Below are 15,670 nucleotides of genomic sequence, written 5' to 3'. Positions count from 1 at the left end.
GAGAGAGAGACTTAGTGTCATCCGAATCACAACTTCTGACGGACAGATGCTCATGGACTTCCTGCTCTACCTGTCGTCACGAGTGCGGCGCAGGCTGCCATGGTAACTGGTCTTGCTGTGGGCGCTGCTGGCTTTACTCCTGGTGGAGGTGGGGGGGCCGTGGTGAGTTCTGATTGGTTCGTCAAGGTCATCTAGGACAGCCAAGTGGGTGGAGGAGGCGTGGGTAGATGTGCCCTGCAGGAGGAGGGAAGGTCAGATAGATGTAAAAACGGCGGGCATTAAACTGAGGGTATGTTCTGTTAAATCATTTAAAGTTAGGCAACATACTGTTTTTAACACTCTGCTTTTCCTCATTCCATCTTTTAGATGAAAATACTATAACTAGTTCCAATGCAAGTTATGAACTGTACTACTACTACCAACACTATACTATGCATATCCCCCTGTGTGTGTAATGTGTGTAAACACCACAGAGTGGAGAAAGACATTTCCCTGTGAGGGATTAATAAAGTATGTCTTCTTCTTTTACATTTGGTATGACCTTCTATCATAATTCTTTTGACATACTATACTATGACTTATTTTTTTCCAAGCTGCGGGAACGAACTCGCCATCTCTAACGCTGGCGGATGTCGGACTGTGAGTTTAGGAAGCGCTTGATATGATATGTAGCAGTTTTTTCTATAAACGGAGCACACATTTTAAATGCTTTTTCGTAAAGATATACAGTGTTGAAGCTGTGTAAGGTGGATGATAGGGTCTGAGCTCGGACAGTCCTACCTGAGTGGAGGTCCCTCTGGACTTCCTCACGACGGGGGGGTGTGGTTCTCGCAGCAGAGACTGGGCAAAGTCTGGCTGCTCCTGCAGAACCTGACGGGACTCGTTCACCCCACTGCTGCAGAGAGAGGAGAGGGAGAGGTTTACAAATATATAAAATGGGGGGCATGTGAAAGGGTATTACTACTGGTTGTTACAACTGCTGGTTTTCAAAGACAATAAAATGGAAGAAGTTTTTTTTGTATCCGATAGCATATTCAGCAGTCCATATACAGAGCACGTACTCTTTGTATCCTTAGAAAGAAACTACCCTAATAAGAATAAGATTGAATTCATACAGACGTATACAACAAAGCAAACAAAGTAAATCATAGGATCTCTCTTCTTACTCTTTGCGCCGGCGTCCGTGCAGAAAGTTGGCCCATTCAAAACAGGTTTTCTTGCTTCCCACCCAGAAAGCAGAGGGGATCCCAACGACCAACATCATCAGATATTTAATCAGGAACAAAACCATGGCTGGCCGTTTGGCTTTCTCCACCTGAACAGAAATATTCAATATTAATGCCACATTTATCCAATGAAGAGGATCGAGAGAGTTATAAATACAGCCTGACATGTAAAAGAGGAAGAGGAAATATTTTATTATTGCATTTTAGTTTTGATGTGAAGGACAGTTTTCCTATAATATAGTATATATGAAATGCTTAGGATGCCACTGAGAATAGTTGCACATTAACAGAAAGTATTCAGCAGTGTTTTAAGCCTGGCCATGATGAATGATGGAAGAGGGGAGGTAATCCTAGAATAACCCAGCTGTTCAGCAGCTGAACTGCAGGACCCTCTATCTCCCACCAGAGGGCAGGAGAGCAGCAGCCGTGTTGAGAGGTAAGAACTTACCTCTCGTTTTGGCTCTGGTTAACATAAAGCACATACATAACAGTAACATGATAACTAGTTGCAAACATTTATGATAGAGATATCAGATGTTGCCGTAACAATTCAGTTTAAACTTGAGGTAGTAGAGTTTAAAAAGGAGCTGAAATATAAGAGAGTTGCAGATATGCTGTAGTACTTTAAAAAAAAAAACTTAAGTCTACAAAACATGTTTTTTTACACTCAAAAAGATAACTCTTAGTAGAGGAGGACTTTTGACAAAGAATAGCAGTGTTTTGCTTTTCAGAACCAGGGGCCAGAAGAATTGCTCTGTAATAATTAGCTTCAGTCTGTCTCGCCCGTCTCAGATTAAATGTCTCGAGTTTAAATGACAAACAGGAAAAAATGAAGTCACTTGAACTTGAACAATGACCCCAAAATCTTCAATTATCCAGAAACATGCAATTTTACCCTTTACACATACACACATTTGCATGCAAATCCCCCCCAGGGTAAAGCTCAAATAACGCATAGCAATATTGAAATTCCTGAGCCACAATAGGGCGTATAGGGGCTCTCTCTTCGTGAGCGCTCACACACACAGCTCTGGACACATGCATGCACACATACACTAACAAGTAACATAAGCACTTGCACCTGCCTCCACCCCCTCTCATAAATTCTGTCAGTCACAAATTAGCTGACACTTCTCTATTATGAAACCACTGTTACAGCACTCGGCAGAATGATAGAAACATAAACAAACCCTTGAAGTTAGTTTTGATATCTTAAGATGAATCTGTCTGCATTGTGCACATTTATTCAGTTATCAATATAGCACCAGACTGCATAAAAGACCACACTCCCACTACTCTTTACAATTGCTACAAAGACGTTATAGAGTACAGGCAGCAGAGCATGACTGAGCAGGCCCTGAGAGAGACACACAGACACAGAGAGCGAGACAGAGAGAGTGGAGGGGGAGACAGGCTCAGAGAACGGGGTAAGTGTGTGAGAACCACCAGAAGGAGTGAGAGACAAAGAGACAGAGAAACAGAGATGGTCGTTTTGTGTGGAATCTGTCCTGAGAGCTGTATTAGCCGAGCTAATGATGCATACTGCGCTCTGCTCCCTCCTCAAATACCTACTCAGACACACACATGTTACACTGCCAGGTATCTCTCACTCTCTCTCACACACACACACACACACACACACACACACACACACACACACACACACACACACACACACACACACACACACACACACACACACACACACACACACACACACACACGCCAGTTTGAATGTGATCTATATTAGCTGTGTTTTCCAGTTTTAGAACCCAATAAAGTGCTTTTTGTTTGTTTCTAGATCTCAGATTTTACTTGAATTCAATTACATGGTTAAAAAAATAAGGAAATAAAAAAAGATTACCCTTTAAAAAAAGGTCATTGGTCCATTCTTGTATATGTGTCAGTGTATCCATAGCTTATTTAACTGGAGAACCATACATTTGTTGATTTCAATTCCATATGTTTATTGTATTTGCTGTAAAGTGTCTCTACTGTAGGCTATTTTTATGATATGTACAGCACTTTGGCTCGACCAAAAATCGTTTATAAATGTGCTATATAAATAAAACTTGATTTGATTTGATTGTGTGTGAGAATGAGAAGCATCACCACACAAACACTCTCTCCCCTCCCTCTCTCTCTACCTTGTATGGGCAGGGGATGTGATAGCTCTTGCAGTTTTCCTCCATCCATGTTTTCTCCCAAGTGCTCCGGTAGGTGTGTTCGTACAGGTAGCAGCCAATCACAGTCAACAAGGGGACCAGGTAGAGCACAGAGAACACTCCCATTCGGATCATGAACTTGACCAGTTTGGTCTGGTTCTCCTTCTCCAGAGGGATCTCCATACGCACACGGTTCAGAGCCACAATGCCCACCAACAGGAGAGAGACTCCCACCTGAAGACAGAAAGATGAATGAGAAGTTAGACTCAGAAAGATTACAATTCATTATTTTTTTTAAACGCATGGATGACTGACAAGCTAAGAGACTGTCAACCATCCAAACGGCCATTAACTAATCTCTCCGTCTCTTCATAACTCCAGCCAACAATACACTCTTGTTTCATTTCATCTACCCACCCACTCATCTGGTAACCCATCCATTCAACCTCCTCATCAGGTCTTTCATCCACCCACCCACTCCTCTATCTTCTGACTGTACTCACCGCCACGTTGAGGCAGAGCGGAGCCAGAACAAACCACCTCAGGGCGTCCATGTCGTACAGCCCTATGAAACACACTCCACTGATCCCATCTCCTTCAATTTTGTTCAGGGCCAGCAGGGTGACAGTCAGGGCCCCTGGGAGGCCCCAAGCCACAGCATGGAAGATGAGGGCTTTCTTCTCAATGGCCTCGCTGCCCCATTTTGGCACAGCAGCCAGGAACCAAGTGATGGTCAGTATGACCCACCACACGCTGCCCGCCATGGTGAAGAAATATAGGACCATGAAGAACAGGGTGCAGACCTGAGACATGGAGATACAACCTTTGATCAATAATGTGGGAGAGACAGCAAATCATTAGCTAAAGAATGTAATGTTTAACTCTGAAATTAATCATCTAAAAGGCTTGTTACTGGGGTTTATGAGACATACATTTTGAGCTGCCACATGATAAAATTGGTTTTATTCAACATTGCGGATGGCTTAAAATGTGAATAAATGATCAGTACTATCACTCAACAGGCTTTTTGCAATGGAGGCAAAAACAATACCATGAGATGTGTGATGTTATTGTGGTGATACTGGAAGGAAATGAAGTAAAACTCCCACCTTGTTGTGCGAGCCCTGGGTAATGGTTGAAGCTTTGAACTGGGACGGGCTGGCTGCGTTGCACGATACTCTGTCCTCCAACAGGAAGCCCAGAAAGAATACCAGGGACACCATGACATAACACACAGCGTAGAAGATGATTGGCCGCTCAGGGTACCGAAACCTAATGAGGAAAAAAACAGGAAGAAAAGAAGAATAGAATAAAAGTAAACAAATGTTTCTCTCTATTTACTTTAAGTGATATTTCAGTTGAGTCTTCTCAAATGTTGGAAGGGACATCATACAATAATCAGCCATTCACACCTGGTAACATCGATGAGAAATGTCAGGAAGGTGAAGAGCGTTGCGGCGAGACAGACAACAGACACGACTCCTATGAAGTAGCGCATGAAGTTCAGCTCTTTCTGGTTGAAGAACATCGAGGGGCACGGGCCAGAGCAGTCCTTCTTGCCCATGAAGGTGTAACCGAGGTCCGGTTCCATCTTGAGCTCCCGCGGGCACCAGAAGCCGTACTCTCTGGACACCGTCAGGGACGACTCGTCTGTGGGGTCAGAGTCTGTCTGCAGGTCCTCTACACGGGGATAGGGCTCGTCACAATTTGGGAACCTGGAAAATCGCAATTTGGTCAAATGATGAAACTATAAAACCTCTCCTAAATACGACTAAATACAAATCCACAGTAGAAGAAACTACCTTATCCAGTGTGAAAAATGACCTGTGCAGTTAAAATACAACAAACAGACTAATATTACAAGCTGTATTATCAACAGGGTTGTAAATATATTTTTATGGCACATACACATTCTCAGAAAATGTAGTAATGTTATCTTCAGCTAAAACGACCATTAAAAAGGAATGGGAAGAGATTTGATAAATAATAACAGGTAACTGTAACATGGTATACAGCTAAAACATACATGTTTACATGTCGTCAGCCCTTAAACATGTTAAATTAACTAGTAAATACAAATAATAACCATCTGTGGACTTTTAAATGCTGTCCTTTCATTAACAATGTCCATACACTGTAGGTGTGTGACAGCACAGCCAGCCAGCTCCTTCATGCACCTTCACACACTCACTCATGTCACATTTCTATTCTGTAGATAAGCACATGTACATGGTATGATCACCTTACATTTCCATACAGTGGTATACCTTTAAACTGGTATACCACTGCAACCATTCATTCAGATGCTTCAACACCTCGTTTGTGATGACACTGTTTATGTTTTCATGTGGTGAGTTATTTTAAAATGTAATACACACCTGTTACACTCCATGTCATCTGGCCAGGCCACTCCGAATACCTCCATGAGTTTGTGGCACTCATCCTTGGCGCGCTGGCAGAGGGATCGACATGGCATGGACACCTGGCCGTACACGGTGCACACCGGAGCGTACAGCGCGCACAGGAACATCCGCAGGTCAGCACTACACACCAGGTTCACCATGGGATGGAACGGCTGTGGAAGAGACAGAGACATTTCGTTTTGATTTAAGTGTACCTGCTGAATGTGTACACAAAATCATCATATCATTTCTCTCTGTCAATCCAATGTTTTATCCCAACATCAGCAGGAATCGGCCTGACAGGGTTGTTATTAAATCTGTCCTGCGTGGGGGAATGAAGGTTAAAGCGCTATCAGTGGCAAATATGAGAAGGCTCATATGTAACCTGAAATAGCCATCAAAGAGGATGTGCCAGAAGGCGGGTAAATGTGTTCTAACTCCACTGCTGCAACTTATACTACTCAGTATACCATCAATATTAAGAGGCTCATGAAATATGTATACTATAGCAGCCAGCTATCATATTAGCAAACATCCCTTTGAAGTAGGGGACAGCAAAGACAGACCTGTGAAGGTTGAGCCACAGTCAATACACTGAACAAACAAACAGCAGATTATAGATCCTGGTCTCTGTGGTGGCTCGCTGACCTTCAGGCTGACGACTCAAACCCACCAGAATAATTGACAAATTGTGAGTGAGGGAAAGGACAAAAAGCACAATTAGGGTTTCCCCTTTACAACTACTGCTGACATACTGCTGGATTCAGTGTGAGCATACTTTGTTCTACATAAAAACACAAAGGCAATGGATCTATTACCAAAGTGAGGCTAGTATTGTAACACCTCTTTTCTGTTGATGAGGTTTTGCTGGTGGCTACTTCTGTTCATGCTGAGAGGTGAATTATTCATTAATTTGATACCAAAAAACTGCCATTCCATAGAAATTAAATTAGGACTTTAAATTGAAAATGCACAGTACAGCACTTTAAAAAATGTACCACCATTTGTGAATGTGTTCACAGATTTAAAACCGTGTGAGTAGCTCTCTTTCCCTCAAGTCGCAACCTTGTTGTTGTTTTTGAGCTTCATATGAAAAGAGAACTACTATGTTTAAATGAAGACACCAATTACCGAGAGACAGAATTTGTAGATGCGAACTGCTTTGAACTTATTTAAAGGGACATTTATTCCATTAAGTCTTACTGAACTGCTCAGATTCACATATCAAACAAACATTTGAGCTTTCATACAAACCCAATATATTCAGTATATCTTCCTGATGTGCTCATAAATCAGAGACTGACAGCGACATTATGCACCCTGCACTGTTGGGGTAATGTGTGCAAAGTGACCTTGCATCTATTCAGTTAACAGTTCACATCATGGAGCTGCACTGAAGCGGAGTTTATCAATGCAGCTTCTACAAGAGAAATCAGAGCAGAACCATGACCGTGAGCAATGAATAGATCTGGAACAATGAGCAATGTGTGTTTCTGTGTGTGTGTATATACAATATGTGTACATGGGACACAAAACACTGCACTTACATTGATTGCTTGCCACAAAAGCTACTGTATGAGTGCATTTGTGCAAATACCCATGCATCAGTGAATGTGTGTGTGTTTTAAGCATGTTTCAGTGTAGAGCATTCTTGAGTGTGTTTTGATCGTTTTCAATCGCTGTGTTCTAGATCTGCTCATTGGAGAGATGGTCCACCAGTAAATGGGTGCAGCGGTGCATGAGCTGTGTGACATAGTTTTGAGTTCTGCACAGAAACACAGGAAAGCATGAACACACACGCTCTGCTCTATTCAATAATTGATGCATTTATTACTCATGTGTTTCTCCTACTGTGTGAACACGGAAGCCTTACTATGTAGGGGCGGGAAGCACATGACATTAGTTTTGTCATCTCAACCTCATCCAGGTCCGTCATTTGAACTACAATGTTATATTACACATTCATACATAAATAGATAATTGTGTTTCTCAGTTAAATATGTACTGTTGACTGAGCATGCTCATTAGGATTATGTTTTGAGAATTATCCTGGTTTTGACCTATTTTGGGATGTGGTGTTTGAATGGAAACCAGTTTATTCATATGGCTTCAAACATTGTATCAGTGTCCAGGCTTCTGTCTGGTTCTCATCTCATGCCCCTCAGTCAACAAAGAATATTCAGAAACCTGGATAACATCATTACTGTTAGGGAATCATCTGCTTAGGTATCCAACCTTCGACACAGTTCATCGTTTTCTCCTCTCACTGTCTCCTTTCCCACGGCATAGGTCTACGGCCTTGGGTATTGCTGATATCTCTCTTAAGGAGGGGCAGCTTGGGCGCATTGTTGTTGCCAGCCTATGACAGAGCACAAGCTGCCATGAGGTAGTTTACTGTTCAGGGACGAAGGTTCCCTGGCACACATTCTTTCCTATGGACGAGAGCTCTAGTTAGATTCAGGGTCCATAATTGTTTAGTCTCGCTGATGAAGAATGTTGATGTGTTGAGTGAATGTTATTACACTCCGAACTAGTTAAAACCTTGAGCTGCAGAAGAGTTCTTCAGAATTGGTTTGGCAACCGCTGTGTCAACTCGTGACACAGCGCCTGTCTTGTGAATTCTCCGGCCGTAACTCCAAATAAACCGTCAGTGTTTGCCATCAAAGCTCCAGCTCTCCTCGTGCCTCTCCAAGTCCCGTTTCCAATTACTTTGGATGTTTCCCCCACAATGACATGCCAAAGTATGTACAGTATCTGAGTATTCTAGGAAGCATACCTGGTTTTTGTAACCAGGATATTATATTTTCAGAATCAGAATACGTTTATTCATCCCACAGAGGGGAAATGTACGTATTTTCTTACACATACACAACAAGTAACAGGAATATTCCATACATCCAATCAGATGCAGGATATTAGTGCACGTGTAAACACTCACTGACTCACATGCACAGTCTTAAATTACAGTAAATAATAGTGGGAGATACTGTACTGTATCTATGTGTGCAAGACTCTTATACTTGATCGTTTTGAGCATACGTACAAAAAAAGGACCACTCCATTATGAAATATGTTTTGTGTCCCATGCAAAGAGTTTTTAACATCAATTAGGAAGTCAAGGTCTTCAATTGTCCTCTCCAAAAACAATATGGGCATCATCACTGTGAGGAACTGTCCGCCTCTCTCACTCATACTTCTGCTCTGAGCCTGAGGCTACACTTAACTGAGTGCTAGTTGCTTTCTGCATGAGTGTGTCCCACTGCACAGCAGAATGAAGCCTTTCTTTACATCTCCTCATACTACAGCGGATATGTGTGAGTCCCACTTTGTGTGTCCTCATTCTGCCTATTTCTCATGTGCGTGTGGTGTTACATGCTTGTGCATGTGTGTGTGTGTGTGTGTGTGTGTGTGTGTGTGTGTGTGTGTGTGTGTCACTGTTCTTGAATTCTCGGCATGTCCTAGTTATCATGTTTTCCGGTGTGTGAGTGTGTAAAGCTTGTGTGCGTGCACAAGTCAATGAATGTGTGCAGATATCTGTGTGCAATTATTCTTACGGTCAGGGCAATTGCACCCCATCTCCCACTACAAAGAGAATATTGATATTAAGTGGCCTAACTATGCCACCCAACAGCAGAGGAGGGGGAGGTAATCAGATTTCCATGGAGTAAGATTTCCATGGAGAGTGAATTGTCAGGCATTTTGTGGTCAGTTGTGATAGAAGAGAAGGGAAAGCAGTAAAGCCCTGAGGTTGCAGACTGTTCCTAAAGGATGGGAAGATGTAGAAGAAAGAAAAAGGGATAGGGACAGTGTTTCCGCCAGGGGGGCGTGTTCCTGTGACGGAAAGTGTACTGCCGGCGAGCCTTGACGGGGGTGCTAGTGGAGCACGCGCATGAACTGCGAGCACCGGAGCCTCGCAGCGGCGAAACTGAGGCTCCGTGGTAAACTGTGGTAAAATGAAGAGCCGTTTAGGAGCCGAAAGAGCCGGCTCTTCTTAGTGAGCCGAGCCAAATGATCCGGCTCACTAAAAAGAGCCGGAATTCCCATCACTAATACGTAAAGAGATAGTATCTATAAAGGGACAGCTCAATTCAAAATTCAAGTCACGTGACACGACGTGACGTCACACCCCCCGCTCTCCGGGTGGACGCCCTCTCAGCCCTGGTCTGGCGGAAACACTGGATAGGGAGAATCCTCTTCCTGCAATAGATCTCTCTCTCGGTTTGTCTTTGGTTCCTTCCTTCAATGATGACTCCCACCCTCTGCACTCAGAATCTAAGCTTCTTCCTTCGGGCCGGAGGTTACTTGTCCCAAGGAGTAGAACGAAGCGGTATAAAAACAGTTTTATCCCAGCAGCTATTGCACAAATTAACACATCATAGGAGCGTCACACAGATGCCTATTTTTATTTATTTATTTAATTGTGAATTTTGAATGTCCATGTTTGTATTAGTGTTTTCCTTCTTAAAATATTTTGAGATTTGGTTGAGCAGGGTATACGTGTACCTGTACTTTTACTAGTCCTTTATTAGAGATGTGTCTGTTGTTTGTGTTTATTTTTAGTGTCAGGATGGAACCCTTGTCTTTTTCTCTGCAAACAGAATCTACCTACGGGTACAAATAAATAACCTGAACCTGAACCTGATGTGGAGTAGACGGAATGCACATAGGCCTACGAGTAGACAAATTGCTTCCAGTCATTCCAGACAAAAGGTAAACACAAACATTTGATCTCAACTAATATAAAACCAACCAGATCCAGAGTACACCTACACGGTGGAGCCGCAGTATACCAGCACATAGCTATGATGTTGGGCCAAATGGAACCTCTGTGTTTGTTTGTTGTGTGTTTTACTGAAATACAAGTGATTCATGAGATAGCTGCAATATTTGAATGTGGCATGTTCAAACCATACATATTAACTGAGCAGATTAATTTCCTGGGAAACATGTAATTTACCACAAGCAAAACATCGTTCCACTCGGCAACTGTGAGAACCATTTCAGAAAACATTTTATCCTTCACAAATGCATCCTTCATTAGAGCCCTTATTGAAGCATGAGTGCTATTGATTCCACTGCTGCTGCTGCTGCTGCGGAGGAGGAGGAGGAGGAAAACATGCATCATGAATTAGGCCATCCCAAAGGGTATAATGGGGGATGTTGTCTTCAATTATATCAAGTCATACTCCCAGTATCCACCATATTTAATAAAAGCCTATTATTTGCAGCTATTCTTCTTTACAATATAACAAAAATAGGACATATTTTCCAATACATTTAAAAGAAAGAAAGGGGGGCACAGAGTAAATAAAACACCAGCTACAGTCCTTTCCGTTGGACACTTGTTAATACCATATCAGATTGCTCAAACCACAGACGTATGTCACGAATAGAACAAAGGACAGCTGGGCAACAGACAATCCAAGATGAAAATGAAATCCTAAATTGAATGTAAGATGCATTTGTGCTGCATGTGAGTTTGTGATTCGGACAGGCTATTGTGAGCACTCGGAATAAGAAGCAGGGTGGGTTTTTTGAAAAAAAAGCCCCTGACTGGCCCACCTCTTGTTCAATAGAGGGATTACGTTTCTTTCTCTTTACTCCCTCTCTCCAAAGAAACCCAGGGGAGGGAGAGAAAAAGAAATAGGAGGAGAAAAAGAAATGCAAAGTAAAATACGAACAAAGAAAAACGGAAAGAAAGAGACGGAAAGAAAGGGTCCTCTGATTAACAGTCACTTAAAGCAAGCAATCATGCTTTTGACAAACTGCTGTAAAATTAATAGCAGCAAAAAAGCAGCGCATAGCACATTACAAAGTATAGAGATGTTGCAGCTGTTTCTGGTTGAATAAAGTGTCTTTTTAAGTTGGTGTGTTTGGGATTAAAAAGCTAGTTATGGTGACAATGCCACAGATCAGTAAATAACAGCTTTAATGTTGGAAGATACTGACCGGAAACAGCTGTGGCTGCTTTTCCCTACTCAAGACTTAAATAATCAGTCGGCAGTTCTGCCATGAATCTTAACTAAATTGGCCAAAGAACAAAATACATTCATGTCAAAGCCAAAATAATAGTTTTTACTGCTCCAGTTATTTTGTTTGCTTTCCTTCTTTCGCTCACTCCTCAAAAAAGCTTATAAAAACGTTCATTACAAAACAGTCAAATGTACATCTTGTTTGAAGCATATTACGTTTCTGTGATCCGTGCGTTTAGCCAGTGGGTTGTTTAGCCGGTGCGTGCGTGTGTGGTTTTGGGCTTAGAACGGTTGTAGAAAATCCAGTTAGCCAACTATGCTGAAGCTCATACACCGACATTTCCAAATGTATGAGGTGGAGGAGGAGGAGGAGGAGGAGGAGGAGGAGGAGGAGGAGGAGGAGGAGGAGGAGGGGGAGGAGGAGGAGGAGGGAGGGAGGGAGGGAGGGAGGGAGGGAAGAATGGAGGAGAAAAGGAGAAAAGCTGGAGTGGCATGGAGAAAAGAGTGGTGGTTTCTCGGTGGATTAGGGAGTCAAATGGATTGGAAGAAGTGTTTAGAGTGTGAGAACTTGAGACGGACACACACATACTTCCTGAAACTGTCACCAGCTTTGTGTTGTGGTCAGATCAAGGTGACAGGCTGCTGGGTCTAAGCCTCCAAAGAAACAGCTCCTGAACTGGCAGCAATGCCTCCTTTCAAAAATCTGTTCTGCTCAGTCTTCTGGTATTCAAAACTGTGAGAATATCATCTACGTATATCAGGTTCTGGGTTTCCACATATAATAATGTTTACGTCTCCTTATCAGTGATTTGAATATACCTTATGTTGTTGCGTTTATAATGTTGAGGGCTCCTTAGAGGATTCTTAAAACCACTCAAAATCTGATCATCTAAACTGCCCCAAACTAAAAATATTAAGAGAATGTACAGACTGGTAAAAACCTTATAGCGTGCATTTGTATGAAACATTGAAATGCCCTGAATCTTGTCTTTCAAGAAACAAATCAGCAACCTTAATCCCTTGAACCTAAAATGTTGATCTTGTAATGCACTGGTAGATGCCATAGAACATTTCTTGCAGATCTTTCTGACAGATGATAAGAAAATCTGTGTTTTTGCCGCTAAACCTATTCCGTCTGGACACATCACCCTCTCGCTCTCTAGCTCTGTTTCTTCCTCTCGTGCAATCTGTGTCTCACACCGTAACTCACTCCCAAATCAGTCTGTCGGGCCCTGCAGCACAAATACTGTCAGACCACATCAGATCTAACTCCATTAGCTACAATATAACATCCCTGCCTAGCCCTCTACTAGCTCTCACAACTACATCGTACATTTCTCTGTGTCTTTCTGCAGAAACTGTGCAACTCGATCCCTATTCTGCATTCAAACATTACGAGACAATTATATTCTTTCTCTCTACAGCGTCAGAAAAGTGCATCGTTTCAATTCACAATCATAAAGCAATTACATGATTGCTCCATCAGCACCAGCCCACCTCCTATTCCTATAGTATTTATTATAAGTGCAGCACTGTCTTCTTGCTGCTGCCTCTCTTTGGCACATCTACTGGTTTGATTTATTCTCCAGTAACATGTTCTACTGTCTCGCTCAGTAATACACACATACGTGTTTTCATAGACCATTCGCACCAGAAGACCCACACACTCTCTGGCTATGTGCCTGCCTCTTCACTCCTCTCAGAGGCTCGTGAGAGAGACAGGCGTTGGCCATGAATAGATGAACTGAACGGACCGCGATGCTCTCCTCCCTAATCTCTGAAAGGACAGTCAAAAAAGGGGCACCCTTCTCTCACACTCTCTCTCTCTTTCATTCATTTGTTCGTTTGTCCGTGTCCATCCAACGTTCAGTGGGGAGGAGCGAACAAAGCCGTTAATGGCATTCCCCTTCACGTTCACTTCCCCTCCTCCTCCTCCTCCTCCTCTCTTCTTTCTCCTGTATTCACCTCTTATTTTCCTTGCCTCCCATTTACTCTGGTAATTACGCTGACATGCACTTGTCCTACTCCTCCTCCACTTTCTCTACCATCATCAGCATTCATAGACTTCCCCTACGTTTTTATCCTGTCATTTCAGGTTTGAGAGGAATTATTTAGCGACACAAAATGCTCTGTCTCTCCTTTGTTCTGTTATTCATGTCCTAAACCCACCTGCAACTTTTCTTAAGTGTCCTCATCCCTTGGGTTCAGTTCAGTCACCTAGGTTATATTTGATCTCATCATGCTCCTAGATATTTTTATTTGATTACCCTTTCTTTACAAACAACATGCATTTATATTTGCTATATATGTTGCTTCCTTGAACTTTCAATCCTGTCTTGAGACTTGTTGCTTTAGCAATAAAATGTCATAAAAAAACAGTTCCCTTTCTTTTGATGGCCTTCGCATCAATTGGAACCTTTTATCTCTGTAGCATAATCGTCTGTCTTTTGGGGACTATTTTTAAACAACCATACTGTATTTCTAAGCTAAAAAAGCCATACTTTATTGCATAAGCTAAGTTTTCCCCTTTGATACAATGAAATGCATAGTAAGACATTTACCATCCCAATCAGAACATACGTGGATGATAACATGGTTGAATCTTAGCTTTATTGGTACCACTTTATAATAAGACTACCCTTATAAAGGAGTCATACAGGGCTTATAATTAGGTTATTAATTAGGTTGTAAACACTTTATTAATCATTAAGAAGCATTTATAAACCAGTTCTAAAATAGTTTTCATACATCAACACAGGCTCACTAGTTGGCAAGATGACTAAGCCTTATATTGGCTACGTAGCTTACTTCGTCTTCTTCAACAGCCAACATCCTTGGTATCTGTTCTTCACAGAATTGATTCCCCCCCTTCCATCTTGATGTTTCTTGGCATCTCTTTATGACCATTTATTTACGAGTTACTAACATTTATAGTTGCCAAAAGGGAGCCTTGTTGTAAAGTGTAAAACACATTCCCATTTATTAATGAGTTACTACCATTTCTAATAAGGCTTAGCAGTACAGATACATGGGCTCACTATTTGGCAAGCAACTGGTCACAGTTGCCCTGTTTATCTCATGTCTTATAAAAGCTTATTAAGGATTTATAAAGTGTTCACAGCCTAATTAATTAATTAATTACAAACTATTCGTAAACCCTTTATAAGGGTAGTCTTATTGTAAAGTGTTACCGCTTTATTTGATATAAAATAAGGTATGACCTAAGTTAATAATATACAAATTCCTTCAATCTATCCACTGATTTTTGGGAATAGATTTGGCAAAAAAATTGAATTTGTCAAATGTCAAATGACCTGCTTCTGTTTTTATTAAGATAATAACATTGGCGTCGTCACTTGTTGACTGCGTAGAGCAAAACAGAACAAACCTAACCTAACTAGAAAACATCTCAAATAAACACAATGTCCGGTTAAAAGATTGAGGACAAAGAAAACTGTAAACCCTAGGCTCGAATACTCCAGAAGAAAGAGCAGTGTGTTCATCCAATCAGGTGCAGAAATGATAATGTCATTAATAAGAGGACTATCAATCTTCTTTGATACAGTTTGAAATAACCTCAAATGATATCTTTCTCTGGTTACATTATGTCTGCGTTCTCCAGACCACAATGAACAAAGCACAAATTATAGGTTAACTTTTCATGGCTGCTGTATGTCACCGCTCGATATTAACAACAATGAAGCCTTCTTCTCATTGGTGTGGGTGGACATATTATATTCTCGACCATGCCTAACCACGATTACACGGCTTTTACTGTAGCCCTAATTACCACGCATTTGGCAGAGTTTCCATTCCTCGTCTTATTTTCCAAGATGAAACACACTTGAGAGCAACATGAATTTCTCCAAACAATGACTTAGTATTCTACGAGTCTCTTATTTCCT

At 41.8% G+C, this 15,670-nt stretch overlaps 1 protein-coding gene across 1 annotated transcript in view; it reads right to left on the bottom strand.

Moving 5' to 3' along the window:
- LOC117551420 (frizzled-3-like) overlaps positions 1 to 15,670 on the bottom strand; it is a 30,556-nt gene that overhangs the window by 2,539 nt on the left and 12,347 nt on the right. Inside the window, exons 3-10 of the mRNA XM_034224317.1 lie at positions 5,770 to 5,966; positions 4,804 to 5,106; positions 4,501 to 4,663; positions 3,895 to 4,194; positions 3,374 to 3,625; positions 1,167 to 1,315; positions 781 to 895; positions 71 to 234 (exon numbers count right to left, since the gene is read on the bottom strand). Coding sequence (XP_034080208.1) covers positions 71 to 234; positions 781 to 895; positions 1,167 to 1,315; positions 3,374 to 3,625; positions 3,895 to 4,194; positions 4,501 to 4,663; positions 4,804 to 5,106; positions 5,770 to 5,966 — 1,643 coding nt within the window. The remainder of the gene's footprint in view (positions 1 to 70; positions 235 to 780; positions 896 to 1,166; positions 1,316 to 3,373; positions 3,626 to 3,894; positions 4,195 to 4,500; positions 4,664 to 4,803; positions 5,107 to 5,769; positions 5,967 to 15,670) is intronic.

Source organism: Gymnodraco acuticeps, unplaced genomic scaffold (genome assembly GCF_902827175.1).
Source record: "Gymnodraco acuticeps unplaced genomic scaffold, fGymAcu1.1, whole genome shotgun sequence".
Classification (NCBI taxonomy): Eukaryota; Metazoa; Chordata; class Actinopteri; order Perciformes; family Bathydraconidae; genus Gymnodraco; species Gymnodraco acuticeps.
The sequence above is the reverse complement of the archived record's forward strand: the minus strand, read 5'-3'. Positions and strand labels throughout refer to the sequence as shown.